General features: G+C 36.5%; 1 protein-coding gene across 1 annotated transcript in view; it reads right to left on the bottom strand.

Moving 5' to 3' along the window:
• The window catches only part of SECISBP2L (SECIS binding protein 2 like), a 77,843-nt gene that overhangs the window by 57,491 nt on the left and 6,227 nt on the right, over positions 1 to 14,125 (bottom strand). The window contains exons 2-4 of the mRNA XM_037834034.1: positions 12,691 to 12,869; positions 10,885 to 11,209; positions 9,062 to 9,197 (exon numbers count right to left, since the gene is read on the bottom strand). Of these exons, the coding sequence (XP_037689962.1) occupies positions 9,062 to 9,197; positions 10,885 to 11,209; positions 12,691 to 12,869 (640 nt within the window). The remainder of the gene's footprint in view (positions 1 to 9,061; positions 9,198 to 10,884; positions 11,210 to 12,690; positions 12,870 to 14,125) is intronic.

Genomic DNA, 14,125 nt, shown 5'->3' with positions numbered 1-14,125 from the left:
TCATAAACCAGTAGGAATTAAGTCTTTTAAACTTAAAGCATTTTAAGTTGTTTTCCAGGGATGTGCTGGCTTTTCGCAGACCAACTGCACCTCCATTTTAGAATTAGTTTGTCAAGTTCCACAAAAATACATTTCAGAATTTTGACTAGAATTGTATCAAATCTAAAGACTAACAGACAGGAAACTGACTTTGCATCATCAAATTTTCCTACATGATATTTAGGGTTTTTTAATGTCCTACAATAAAGTTGTACAACTTTCTAATTTTGTTTGTTGGTGGCATACTAGAAAACAATGAACTTTTGTATATTTAGCAATTTTACTAAACTCTATAATATAAGCTTGTGTTCAATGTAAAAAAAATCTTACAAATGGAAAGACATTCTTTTTATTATTAGTGTGGTACATTTGTTACAATTCATGAAAGAACATTTTTATAATTGTACTATTAACTATAGTTCATCATTTGCAATAGGGTCCACTGTCTGTGTTGTACAATCCTACATTTGATTTTTAAAAATTTTTTATTCTAGTAACATATATACAACCTAAAATTCCCCCTTTTAACCACATTCAAATATCACTCAGTGCTGTTAATTACAATCACAATGTTGTGCTACCATCACCACCATCCGTTACCAAAACTTTACAGTCAACCCAAACAGAAACTCTGTACAATTTAAGCATTAACTTCCCCATTCCCTAACCCCAACCCAGCTCATAGTAATCTATTTTCTAGATTCTGACTGAGTTTGGCTATTCTAATTATTTCAAATCAGAGGACACATTTTTTAAACTATATTAATCACAGAATGAAGTATCATAAATTAATCCTCATGATTTGAAAACTAAAGAATTAAAACATTGATAGAATGTACAATCTTCTATTCAAATTATGCCTTTAATCTTTTCATTTTCTAATTCCTATGCTTCAGAAGGTTGCCTTTGTGGTTATCTTAATGAGCAAACTAAAGAAATAAGGTAATCTTTAAAAGCATTCCCAGGTTTGAAAGCATATAGAAACGGGTTGACTATGAATAGGAACAATCGACACATAGAAAGCCTTGTAAAATATCACATTATGATTCTTTTCCATAACCACTCCAAGCATTTGTCAGTCTGTTAATCTCGATGCTTTGTGCCCTACAAATCACACAATGATTTCACTATCAGCAAGACTGTTTTTTAACTGATTCCCAGGCCCTTTCTCAGCAACTAGTGCATCTAAGAAACTATAAAAGAGTAGATATCCAAAAGAAAAGGTACAGCCCAAATGAAATGAAGTATAAGCCACCTTATTCATTTCAATCCTAACCTAATTTAGTGGAGACTGTAGAGGGATAAAAAGCAATTGTGCCTTTGAATAGATCAAATTCTTGGTCTTGGATCATAAAGATTTTCTATTAGTGTCAATAACAACGGTGAGAATCAATCTATAAATATTAAACTGAGATCAGAGATATAAATCAGAATTTATATTTTTATGCTAAAATATGATGCAGAAAACATTCTAAGCTCTTTCTATTAAGATTTCATAGGATGTTAGGATGTTTTCTAAAGAATTAAAACTAGTTATAGACATGTAGAAATTTTATTTCATCAAAATGAGTCCCTCAAATTTCAAATTCCTAATCTGTCTGCAAAAATTCCATCTCTGATTTCTGAATTGCTCTACTAATCTAACAAGTTAAGGAAACCTCAAAGCATGCTCAAAATTGTACAAAAGCCAGTAAGCAAGTCAAAAAAACATTAAGGGGATTAAAACTCGGGCAAGATGGTGGCATAGAGAGGAGTGGAAGCTAAGTAGTCCCTCTGGAACAACTACAAAAAACCAGAAACAGCTAGTAAATAATCCAGAATAACTGCGGGGGGACAAACGAGACCATCCACTCATCATATACCAACCTGAACTGGGAAGAATGCCCAAGATCAGAGCATCAAATCTGTAAGTAAAACCTGAGGATCCAAGTCGAGACCCCTCCCCCACAGCCCGAGCCGCAAAACCTCCTGGTGCCACAGAGAAGATCTCTCCCAGCAAGCGAATAGAGCTCAGCTGAGCTCCAACTGGGATTTTAAGTAGCGAGTGTGAACTGCTCACTACAGGTACCAATCCCCAAAAAACAGACAGAAGCTTTGGGTGATGACTGACCTTGGAGAGCCGGACGGTTGCTTTGGACTAGGTCTGAAGGGGACTATCTGTTTCTTTTTCAGCTCAGTGGAGAAAGCCCCAGTCATTTTCAGTTTCCAGGGCTGTGACTCAGAGAAGAGTGGAGACAGCACAAGCAGAGACAGAGAGACCATTGAAATGCTAATGACCTCCCCCTAGGGGGTCTATCTTCTCTAAGAGGAAAGGGGTGGGGCCCTTTCCATTCAGAACCAGACCCCAGAGCCTGGGGGAACATGGCCATACCTCCTCACACTAGTCAAGAATTACAGGCTAACAGGCATCACCTGCTGGGCAGAAAAGCACAGTGACCTGAGGCATCATAGGGTGGAGCAATTTTCTAAGAAACCAGATACTGAATATTTCTTCACTCTGGTACCTGAACCTGTTCTGGTCTTGGAAAACCTGATTTGGATAACCAAGAAAACCATGCCTAGACAACAGAAAATTACAACCTACATTAAGAAAAACAAAGTAATGGCCCAGTCAAAGGAACAAACATACACTTCAACTGAGATACAGGAATTCAAACAACTAATGCTAAATCAATTCAAAAAGTTTAGAGAAGATATTGCAAAAGAGATAGAGGCTGTAAAGAAAACATTGGGCATACATAAGGCAGAAATGGAAAGTTCAAAAACACAACTAGTAGAATCTATGGAAATGAAAGGCACAAGAGATGAAAGACACAATGGAAACATACAACAGCAGATCTCAAGAGGCAGAAGAAAACACTCAGGAACTGGAGAACAAAACACCTGAAAGCCTACAAAGCCTACACGCAAAGGAGCAGATGGAGAAAAGAATGAAAAAATATGAGCAATGTCCCCAGGAAGTTAAGGATGAAACAAAGTACAATAATGTACGTATCATTGGTGTCCCAGAAGGAGAAGAGAAGGGAAAAAGGGCAGAAGCAATAATAGAGGAAATAATTAATGAAAATTTTCCATCTCTTATAAAAGACATAAAATTACAGATCCAAGAAGCACAGCGTACTCCAAACAGAAGAGATCTGAATAGGCCTATGCCAAGACACTTAATAATCAGATTATCAAACGTCAAAGACAAAGAGAGACTCCTGAAAGCAGCAAGGGAAAAGCAATCCATTACATACAAAGGAAGCTTAATAAGACTATGTGCAGATCTCTCAGCAGAAACCATGGAGGCAAGAAGGAAGTGGTGTGATATATTTAAGATACTGAAAGAGAAAAACCGCCAACCAAGAATCCTATATCCAGCAAAGCTGTCCTTCAAATATGAGGGAGACACTTGTTAGTGTGAGGGGAGGAGGGGGTCGAGGGACGGAGACACCGTCACCCAGGGACGCCGAGGAGAAGGCGGGAGGGGGGTGGGGGCGAGATCAGGCTCTGACCCCCGGCCGAGGGGATGAGGGGAGCATGGGTGCCAAGGAGTCACGGATCGGATTCCTCAGCTACGAGGAGGCGCTGAGGAGAGTTACTGATGTAGAGCTGAAACGACTGAAAGATGCCTTCAAAAGGACCTGTGGACTCTCATATTACATGGGTCAGCACTGCTTCATCAGAGAAGTGCTTGGGGATGGAGTGCCTCCAAAAGTTGCTGAGGCAAACTCTTCCACATAGACTTTGGATATATTTTGGGTCGGGATCCGAAGCCTCTTCCTCCTCCAATGAAGCTGAATAAAGAAATGGTAGAAGGCATGGGGGGCACACAGAGCGAGCAGTACCAAGAATTCCGTAAACAGTGTTACACAGCTTTTCTCCACCTTCGAAGGTATTCTAATCTAATTTTGAACTTGTTTTCCTTGATGGTAGATGCAAACATTCCAGATATTGCTCTTGAACCAGATAAAACCGTGAAAAAGGTTCAAGATAAATTCCGCCTAGACCTGTCTGATGAAGAGGCAGTGCATTACATGCAGAGTCTGATTGATGAAAGTGTCCACGCTCCGTTTGCCGCAGTGGTAGAACAGATTCACAAGTTTGCTCAGTTTTCAGCAGCTTAAATCATACACCAACCTGGATTGGGAGAAGTGTCCAAGATCACAGCATAAAATCTCTCAATGGAGAAAGCCTCAGCCATTCTCAGTTCCCATCGCTCTGACCCAGACAAGGGTGGAGGTAGCAGAGTCAGGCAGACTATTCAAATGCAAATAACCTCTCCCTAGGGGGTGTACCTTCTATAAGAGGAAGAAGGTGGTGCCAAGCTCTACCACCCACCTTCCATTCAGAACCAGAACCCAGAGCCTGGGGGAAAACAGCCATGGGCCACACCTCCTTACACGAGTCTGGAGTGACAGGCTGACAGGTGCCACCTGCTGGGCAGAAAAGCACAATGGCTTTAGGCCTCACAGGGTGTGCCAAACCTCTAAGACACACCCTCAGGAAAACAGGATACTAAAGCTTCCTGCTGAGACCTGAGCCTGTTCTGGTCTGGGGAAACCTGATTGGGGTAACCAAGGAAACCAGATGCCTAGACAACAGAAAACTACAACCTACACTAAGAAAAACAAAGTTATGGCCCAGTGAAAGGAACAAACTTAAACTGAGATACAGGAATTGAAACAACTAATGCTTAAATCAATCCAAAAAAACTTAGGGAAGATATGGCAAAAGAGATGAAGTGTATAATGAAAACACTGGGCATACAGAAGGTAGAAATCGAAAGTTCAAAAAAACAACTGGCAGAATCTATGGAAATGAAAGGCACAACACAAGAAATGAAAGACACAATGGAGACATAACAGCAGATCTCAAGAGGCAGAAGGAAACACTCAGGAACTGAAGAACAAGATCCCTGAAAGCCTACACAGAAAAGAACAGATAGGGAAAAGAAGAAAAATATGAGCAACATCTCAGGGAATTGAATGACAACATGAAGTGCATGAATGTATATGTCATGGATATCCCAGGAGAAGAGAAGGGAAAAGGGGCAGAAGCAATAATAGAGGAAATAATCCATGAGAATTTCCCATCTCTTATGAAAGACATAAAATTACAGATCTAAGAAGTGCAGCATACTCCAAACAGAATAGATCTGAATAGGCCTACACCAAGACACTTACTAATCAAATTATCAAATGTTAAACATAAAGAGAGAATCCTGAAAGCAGCAAGAGAAAAGCAATCCATCACATACAAAAGAAGCTTGATAAGACCATGTTCAGATTTCTCAGCAGAAACCATGGAGGCAAGAAGGAAGTGGGGTGATATATTTAAGATACTGAAAGAGAAAAACTTCCAACCAAGATTCCTATATCCGGCAAGATTGTCCTTCAAATATGAGGGAAGCTTAAAATATTCTGACAAACAGACAATGACAGAGTTTGTGAACAAGATACCTGCTCTACAGTAAATACTAAAGGAAGCACTGCAGACAGATTGGGAAAGACAGGAGTGAGAGGTTTGGAACACAATTTGGGTGATAGCACAGCAATGTAAGTACACTGAAGAAAGATGACTGTGAGTATGGTTGAAAGAGGAATACAATAAATGAAAACTAGAGACTATAATTAACAGAAACACTGTATTATGCTTCTTTAATGTAACAAAGGCAATATACCAAAAGTAAATCCATATAAGAGGGAGACATAAGGGAGGGGTATGGGACTCCTTGGCATTGGTTGTGTTGTCTGACTCTTTATTCTACTTTAGTTTAATGCTACCTTTCCTTTTGTTGCTTCCTAGCTGTTATATTTTTATTTTTATTTTGTCTCTACCTTTGACTCTTCCTTCTCCTTTGTGGAAGAAATGGAGATGTCCTTATATAGATAGTGATGATGATGGTGAATATGTAAACACATGATTATACAGGGAACATTGATTGTTTACTTTGGATGGAATGTATGGTGTGTGAACAAAACCGTCTTAAAAAAATGGGTTGATGAAGAAATCTTGAAGGCACTACATTGAATGAAGACAGACAGACACATAAGGACAAATAATGCAGGGTCTCACTGATATGAACTAATTATAATATGTAAACTCATAGACTGAAATATAAGTTACCAGGATATAGAATGAGAAGTTGTTGCTTATTATGAGCAGAATGTTCAACTAGGGTGAACTTTTGATAATGGACAGAGATGATGGTAGCACATTGTGAGAATAACTAACAGTGCTGAATGGTGTGTGAAGGTGGTGGAAAGGGGAAGCTCAGAGTCATGCATGTCACCAGAGGAAAGTTGGAGGTTAAAAGATGGGAATGTATAAAACAGTGAATCTTGTGGTGGACAATGGCTGTGATAAACTGTACAAGTATTAGAAATCTCTTTCATGAACTAGAGCAAATGTATGACATTATAACTAGAAGTTAATATAGAGGGGCATACAGGAAAAATATACACTTATTGGAAACTATATACTACAGTCAGTAGTATTTTAATGTACTTTCATCAACAATAACAAATGTACTATACCAATACGATGAGTCCGTAATGGAGGCGGGTGATTAGGGGTATGGGATGATTTGAGTTGCCTTTTTTTTTTTTTTTGGTCTTTATTTCTTTTCTGGAACAATGAAAATGTTCTAAAAACTAAAAAAACCATTAGTTGTGGTGATAGATGCACAGCTGTATGATGGTACCATGGGCAATTGATTGTACACTTTGGATCTTTGGATAATTGTATGGTATGTGAACAATCTCAGTAATTAAAAAAAAAAAAGGCAAAAAAAAAAAAAAAAAAAAAAAAACAAATATGAGGGAGAGCTCAAAATATTTTCTGACAAACAGACAATGAGAGACTTTGTGAACAAGACACCTGCCCTACAGGAAATACTAAAGGGAGCACTACAGAGTGATAGAAGACAGGAGTGTGTGGTTTGGAACACAATTTTGGGAGATTGCAGCACAACAATGTAAGTACACTGAACAAAGGTAACTATGAATACAGTTGAGAGAGGAAGGTTGGGAGCATGTGAGACACCACAAGAAAGGAGGAAAGATAAAGACTGGGACTGTGTAACCTGGTGAAATCTAGAGTGTTCAACACCTGTGATAAAATGTACAAATATGTTCTTTTACGAGGGAGAACAAGCAAATGTCAACCTTGCAAGGTGTTAAAAATGGGGAGGCATTGGAGGAGGAATGCAACCAACGTAAACTAGAGACTGTAACTAACAGAATCATTGTATTATGCTTCCTTTAATGTAACAAAGGTGGTATAACAAGGTAAATGCAGATAAGAGGGGGGGATAGGGGAGGCATGTTAGACACTTGACATTGGTGGCATTGTCTGATTCTTTACTCTACTTTGATTTAAGGTTATTTTTCCTTTTGCTGCTTCCTAGCTGTCATTTTTTTTACTCTTTCTTTTGCCTCTCTACCTTCTTTGACTCTCCCTCCTGCCTTGTGGAAGAAATGTAGATGCCCTTATATAGATAGTGGTGAAGGTGGCGAACACATAAATATATGACCATACAGAGAACCACAGATTATTTACTTAGGACGGAATGTATGGTGAGTGAACAAAACCATATAAAAAAAAATGGGTTGATGACAAAACCTCGAGGGCAATATACTGAGTGAAATAAGCCAGACACATAAGGACAATCGTTGCAGGGTCTTACTGATAGGAACTAATTATAATATGTAAACTCATAGACATGAAATATAAGGTACCAAGATATAGGACGAGGCTTAAGAATGGGGAGCGGTTGCTTAGTATGAGCAGAATGTTCAACTAGGATGAACTTAAATGTTTGGAAATGAACATACATGTTGGTAGCAAGATGTGAGAATAACTAACAGTGCCGAATGGTGCATGAACGAGGTGGAAAGGGGAAGCTCAGAGTCATATATGTCACCAGAAGGAAAGTTGGAGGTCAAAAGATGGGAATGTATAAAACTGAATCCTGTGGTGGGCAATGTCCATGATCAACTGTACAAATACTAGAAATTGCATCCATGAACCAGAACAAATGTATGACAATACAATTAGAAGTTAATAATAGAGGGGCATATAGGGAAGAAATATATACCTATTGCAAACTATATACTACAGTTAGTAGCATTTCAACATTTTTTCATAAACAATAACAAATGTACTATACCAACACTATGAGTCAACAATTGAGGGGGGCTGGTTAGGGATAGGGGAGGATTAGAGTTTCCTTTCTTGTTTTTCTTTTTTCATCTTTCACTTTATTTCTTGTCTGGAGTAATGAAAAGTTTCTAAAAATTGAACAAAAATTAAGTGTGGTGATGGATGCACAGCTGTATGAGGGTACCCAGGGGCAAGTGATCGTACACTTTAGATCTCTGGATAATTGTATGGTATCTGAACAATCCAATAAAAATTAAAAAGGAAAAAAAAAAAGAACATTAAGGACACAGACTGTTTTAACCTCACAAACTGGCAGGACAAATGGAAGGATGTAAGTATAGAATCCTGAAAAGTGATACAACCCTCAAGTATAAAATCGAATGAAAACAAATTTTAAAAATCAGTGGTATATACCTCTAATCTTAACACCAACCCTATGAGGGAATTAGTGCTACTAAATTCACTGTATAGACAAGGAAAAGGAGGCATATAAAAATTAAATAGTTTATCTAAGTTATGTAGCCAGGAAAGGTTGGTTATACAATTTAAACCCAGGTCTCCTGACACCCATAGCCCTCACCCTTAACTACCACAAAGCTTCTCAAATATTTTCTGGAAGATCTTTCTTTCTGCTGTCCTCTGAGGTATACTCTTAAGGGAAATAATGCCCTGTTGTACCTTTTTATAAAGGAGAATTTTTCATTATTTGCAATGGTTCATTTAATACGAACTGAAATACTGTGGGCAACTGCATTCTAATGTGCTAAATTCAGAGTGAAGACCTGTTTTTTTCTATCTGAAAACACTTCATTAAAATTAAATGTGCACTACCCCCCCCAAATCAGTGATATATAAAAGAGAACCCTTGCCTTACCAGTTTGCTGTGAAGCATCTACCAGAAGCACTATTTTTGACCGATTATCGGGACCTGCTGCATTTGTCTCTTTCTGAGTAGCTACATTTTTCACCAGCGGCCTTTTGCTTTTTATGTTCGGCTGTAGAAGCTGTTGCTAATTTAGTTAAAAAAAAAAAAAAAAAAATTAAGATCCTACTCAAAACCCTAAACATTATAAAACACACACACACATTATAAAATACACTTAAATGTGTGCTTCAAATTAGTGACTTCCAAACCATGAACAGGGTTTCCTTGTAAGGGTTCCATGAAATTATCTGCAGCAAAGCATAACAGGCTAAATAATATGTATATATATATGTACTATTTTTCAAATAATGATCAACAATATGATTAACAAAATATGCATTCATTTTTAATGTTACTTGCATTTTGTATTTTCTCAATCAATAAATAACAGCAGTGTAATAATGTCATATCAAGGCTTGCAAATTTTTATTAAAAAAGGATAGTAAAAAGGTGGCAACCTATCCTAAGGCTAAAATTTAGTTTTGTGATAGCAATGAACTACAATAGAAACATCTGCATCAAAGTTCAAAAAGAAAATGTAAAAGCTGAGTCCTTCCTTCTCTTTTTAAAATACAAGTATTCGCTGCTTAATACCAATTTACAGAATAGAACTCTGAATCTGACTTTATAAATTCAAGGGCTCAGAATACACTCTGAGATATCATATTCCTTCCAAATCTGGGTGTTACACACTATTATCTTATTTCCAACACTTAATTATCTTCATTCTCAGAGATCCCAAAAGGATTCCCTTGATCTGGGGTGTTTCCATGAACAAAGACTAAAAGCTTTTCAAAGCAAAACTTCTGCTGCTTGTTTGTAGCTCAGTTTGTAAAAAGTATGCCAGGAGAGAGCAAAGCCTTTTCACTAAAGAAGATGGGCCTAATGGAATCTTAGAAAAAGCATCAAACCAATGTCTCACAAGATGAGTCTAAGAAGTCACTCTGCCTTCTATCAGCTCAAAAGTGCTAAGGAGAAACAGTTTTTCTTCTTAGCTTTGATATAAAGCCCTCAATGCAAAGTAAACTTTCAGAGTTAAAAAACAGCTACCTAGAATAAACGTTAATTCCTTTGTTGTTTCAAGGTCTTCATTTCATTGTTTTTACTTACTCAAAAGACTGGTCCTGAATAAAAATGGTTTCACACATTTATTTTTCATTTTCTTCTGCCCTAGGAGACCCTGTGTTCATACAATAGTAAAGCACCCCTTGAGTAACAAAGTGCTATTCCTACTAAAAATTCACAGAATAGCAGCAATGCAGCTGAAGGAATCTAATGAGTCACAAGTGTTCTCTTCCATAGTATCTACGGAAACTTCTGAAAACCGAAATATCCTGGTGTGCATGAGCCATTCAAGAGTCCATTAGCCATTCAATGCTGCTAGCATGGGATACCTACTAACCACTTATTGAACAATGTTGGTGTCACCAGGCAATTTTTATCACTAAATTAAAATAGTTTAGAAATACATGTGTATTATTTACATAAAACTCTACGAAGGAACTTTAAGCAGACTGTAAATCATGTCAGCAATGAGACATGACTTACAGTCTTCTTGATGAGGACTATAAATCCTCAAAGAATGAGGAGCAATAAAGAACACAGAAAAAAATATTTTATAAATTATATACCCCTGACTATTTTATAATAGTGAAGAGAATGTTTATAGTAAATTCAGCATTAAAGGTCAATGAACACAAGTAGCAAATTACTTATACTAGCATTAACAACAGAAATATCAAACGAAAAGCCAATCAAAATCAGTCACTTACTTTTGGTACCACTGGGCTTCTGTTACTGTTTCTGCTTCGATGACAAGACAATGGGAAGACCTGTCCCAGTTGATTTGGACGCTCAGTGCATTCTGTGGTTATAGTATTTACAGTATTTGCAGCCTGAAAGGTATTGGAGTAAGGTGTAGGAAAAGGATGATAGAAACCCATAACTTGGGCACATGGTGCTGGCATCAGCTGATAATATGTATACTCTGTAGAAACAGGTGGCTGAGTAGATATAATGGGGTAAGCAAGGTATGGTCCAGCAGGGTTTGGATTGGGCTGTTGCCATCGTATATCATTGTTATATAATGGAAACTGTCTGCAAAAGCAAATCATAAAAGAAAAATTCTATTGAAAAGTCTAAGAATAATGTTATGGCAAAATCTCAACTCACTGTAATAAAAGAAAAAAAACAGTACAGAACAGCAGCTTCATAATAACTCTGGGAAAGGGGACAAAATCATGACTTTATAAATTTCTTTGAGGTAAGTAAAGTTTATGATGCATACATGAAAACAATTTAGACGACAGGATAAAGGAATTCAACTTCATGGTTTTACTGCATTCCAAAATTTTTAAATTCCTACCATTCTTATTTGTAATGCTTCCCACTGGAGGCTGCTAAGGATAAGTGAGTGGTCCTGGGAAATGGGAGCTGGAACATAGAGCTTTTCTCACTACTCCCATGACAAAGCAAAATGGAAAAAACATTCACTACCATCATTCCAAAAATATTTTAAAATAATCTGCTGACTGGTTTACTCATGAATTCTCAAAGATTATTTGATAAGGTAAAAAAACAAATTAAATTTATCATACTGCCATTTTGTCAAACAATAAACTGTATTATTAAATTTAGTTTACAAATCACTTAAAACCAAGTCCAATATAGGTCATATAATGCTAACTTATCTGAGAAGGATCCTTTAGTTCTTACCGTCTGTCCAAACCCCAAGACTCTTTATTAAGTGTCCAGAAAATTAACTTAAATATTTAACATTTGAAAGGATAGTTTAGTGCCCTCATATCTGAATTTCTTAAAGAATGTCCTTGGCTACAGATGTGTGGAAATACCAGTCAGTATTTAGGGACGGTTGGGCAGAGTTCTAGAGCCACCTCATTGCCAGCTGCCTCCTCCATGGATCCCAGAATGCTAGAGAAGTATAATTTTTGGTATGTGTCATAACTTGAAAAGAGCTGAAAGTACTTTCATACAATAATACAATGAAATATACCAATGACGTGCCAACTACTCAGGCAGTTTCCACAGCGTTAGAAAGGTTACATGACTATCACAAGTTACACTCTAACCACTAGGCTATACATTACGTAACTTGCAGGTATTTTCCTAAATCACCCTGGACTAGCACACAAAAGCTAAATCTAAACTAGAATCAATACATGCTAACTAGTCATGAAGACTTCCAACTTAAGCGCTATCCATCCCTTGGTATTTTATTACTATGCCAGGGACTGTCCTGGCAAATTATGAAATTAGATGCCTGATTTGATAAAATTGTTTCTGTTCACCTCTTTCTGAATATTTCATTCCTCCCTTTGGGTCAATTTATTTCAAACAAATTTCAGGTATTTAACATAGAATTCATCCAAAGAACTCTATTTCTTCTTAAAATGAGAAAATAATCCATGTTAATAATTTTCAAATTTCTACATCATCTAGTTTTATTTACTCCCCTTAAAAAAAAAAACAGAGAAATGGTTAATGTTTAAAAGTTGTCTCTGCCAACTTCTATATTCGTCTTTCCCCACAAAAAAAGAGAAAAATAATGAACAAATTACCTATTGGACTGGTTTTCCTGCACAAATGGATAACAAGTAATCAGGTAGCTGGGAATTGGAGTTGGTTCTACACCAGAAACACTTCCATTATCATTTGGGAGTACCATAGGGATCATAAATGTATCAGGATTCTTCTTCTGGGGAATAAATGGCTCTACTTCAGCTGACAGCTTGACATTCTTCAAACAGAGGAAGAGATTCATTAATAATAAATGAGCAAAACCCTTAATACAAATTTGCAATTTGCCAAGAGCGATCAGTCTTTACAAACAATAATTCTCTTCTCAGTATTTATAAAACCTTCAAAAGGAATAGCAATGGCAATTGAAAATAATTAAATTATGACCAAGTTATTTAAACAAAGCTATAAAATAAAATAAAAACTTATAAAAGGTTACATCTTAACGAAATCATTTCTTACATAATCAAAAAACTGTTTAAAACAATCAAGAGTACGAGGAAGTCATACCTCAGAGTCCAAAAATAAAGCTAGAAGAAAGAAATCAAACTCTTTAGATAAAACAATCTCTTCTAAACTAATTTTTTATGGGAAAAATAATCACTAAACCGAGTTCTGAAAGATAATTATTTTGTATTGGATAAACAATCTAAAAAATAGTCTATTTCTGTCGGTTTCAGAAAATTAGATTACTAACTAAAATCAAAAGGAAGGAAAGTGTCTAAGATGAAAGAAAAAATACTTAACATAAGGGGAAAAAGCCTTTGGTTCATAGTTAAACTAGGGAAAAAAACGAAAACTTCATTTTCAAAACCAGCAGGCAATGTGAGTGAACTAAACTCCTAATACATGCTCTATTTTAGCTTATTTTATCTTTTTTTTAAAGAAATCTATAGAGATTTAAAAGACACAAAAAACTTTAATATTTAGGGGTGCAAATATGAATGACAACGCTATAAAGAAAAGAAAATAAGATCCATAAATGTTAAGATAGGGGTTACTCTTGGGCAGAAACGAAGGAGTTGTGATTGGAAGGAGGCAATTAGAGAGCCTCTGGGGTGCCTGGCAAAGTTCTATATCCTAACTTGAGAGATGGGTGGTTACAAGGGTGTTCACCTTATAAAAATTCATTGAGTTGTACATTTGTTTTAGCAGTTTTCTGTATTCATTACATAACAATGAATCTAAAAGTTTTTAAAACCCTGCAAAAATAAAAGCAGAATGCAAAAACAAAAAAACACAAATATTTTAATCTAAAAAGATATTACCTAAACACAATTTTCAATGAAGCCAGTAAGTGAAAAACAAGCCAATGTTTCAACCACTTAAATCAATTACCTCAAAGCAATGGTCCTAACCACTGCTTTTCCCTCAACAAACCCACTAGGGTGATATTTATTAGATGCCAAAGCATAGTTCTCAGAATAAATTTCTGGCAAGTTTTTCACACAAGTAATCAGTAACAAATCCAAGAAA

Source organism: Choloepus didactylus, chromosome 4 (assembly GCF_015220235.1).
Source record: "Choloepus didactylus isolate mChoDid1 chromosome 4, mChoDid1.pri, whole genome shotgun sequence".
Classification (NCBI taxonomy): domain Eukaryota; kingdom Metazoa; phylum Chordata; class Mammalia; order Pilosa; family Megalonychidae; genus Choloepus; species Choloepus didactylus.
This window is presented reverse-complemented; position numbering and strand designations above follow the sequence as displayed.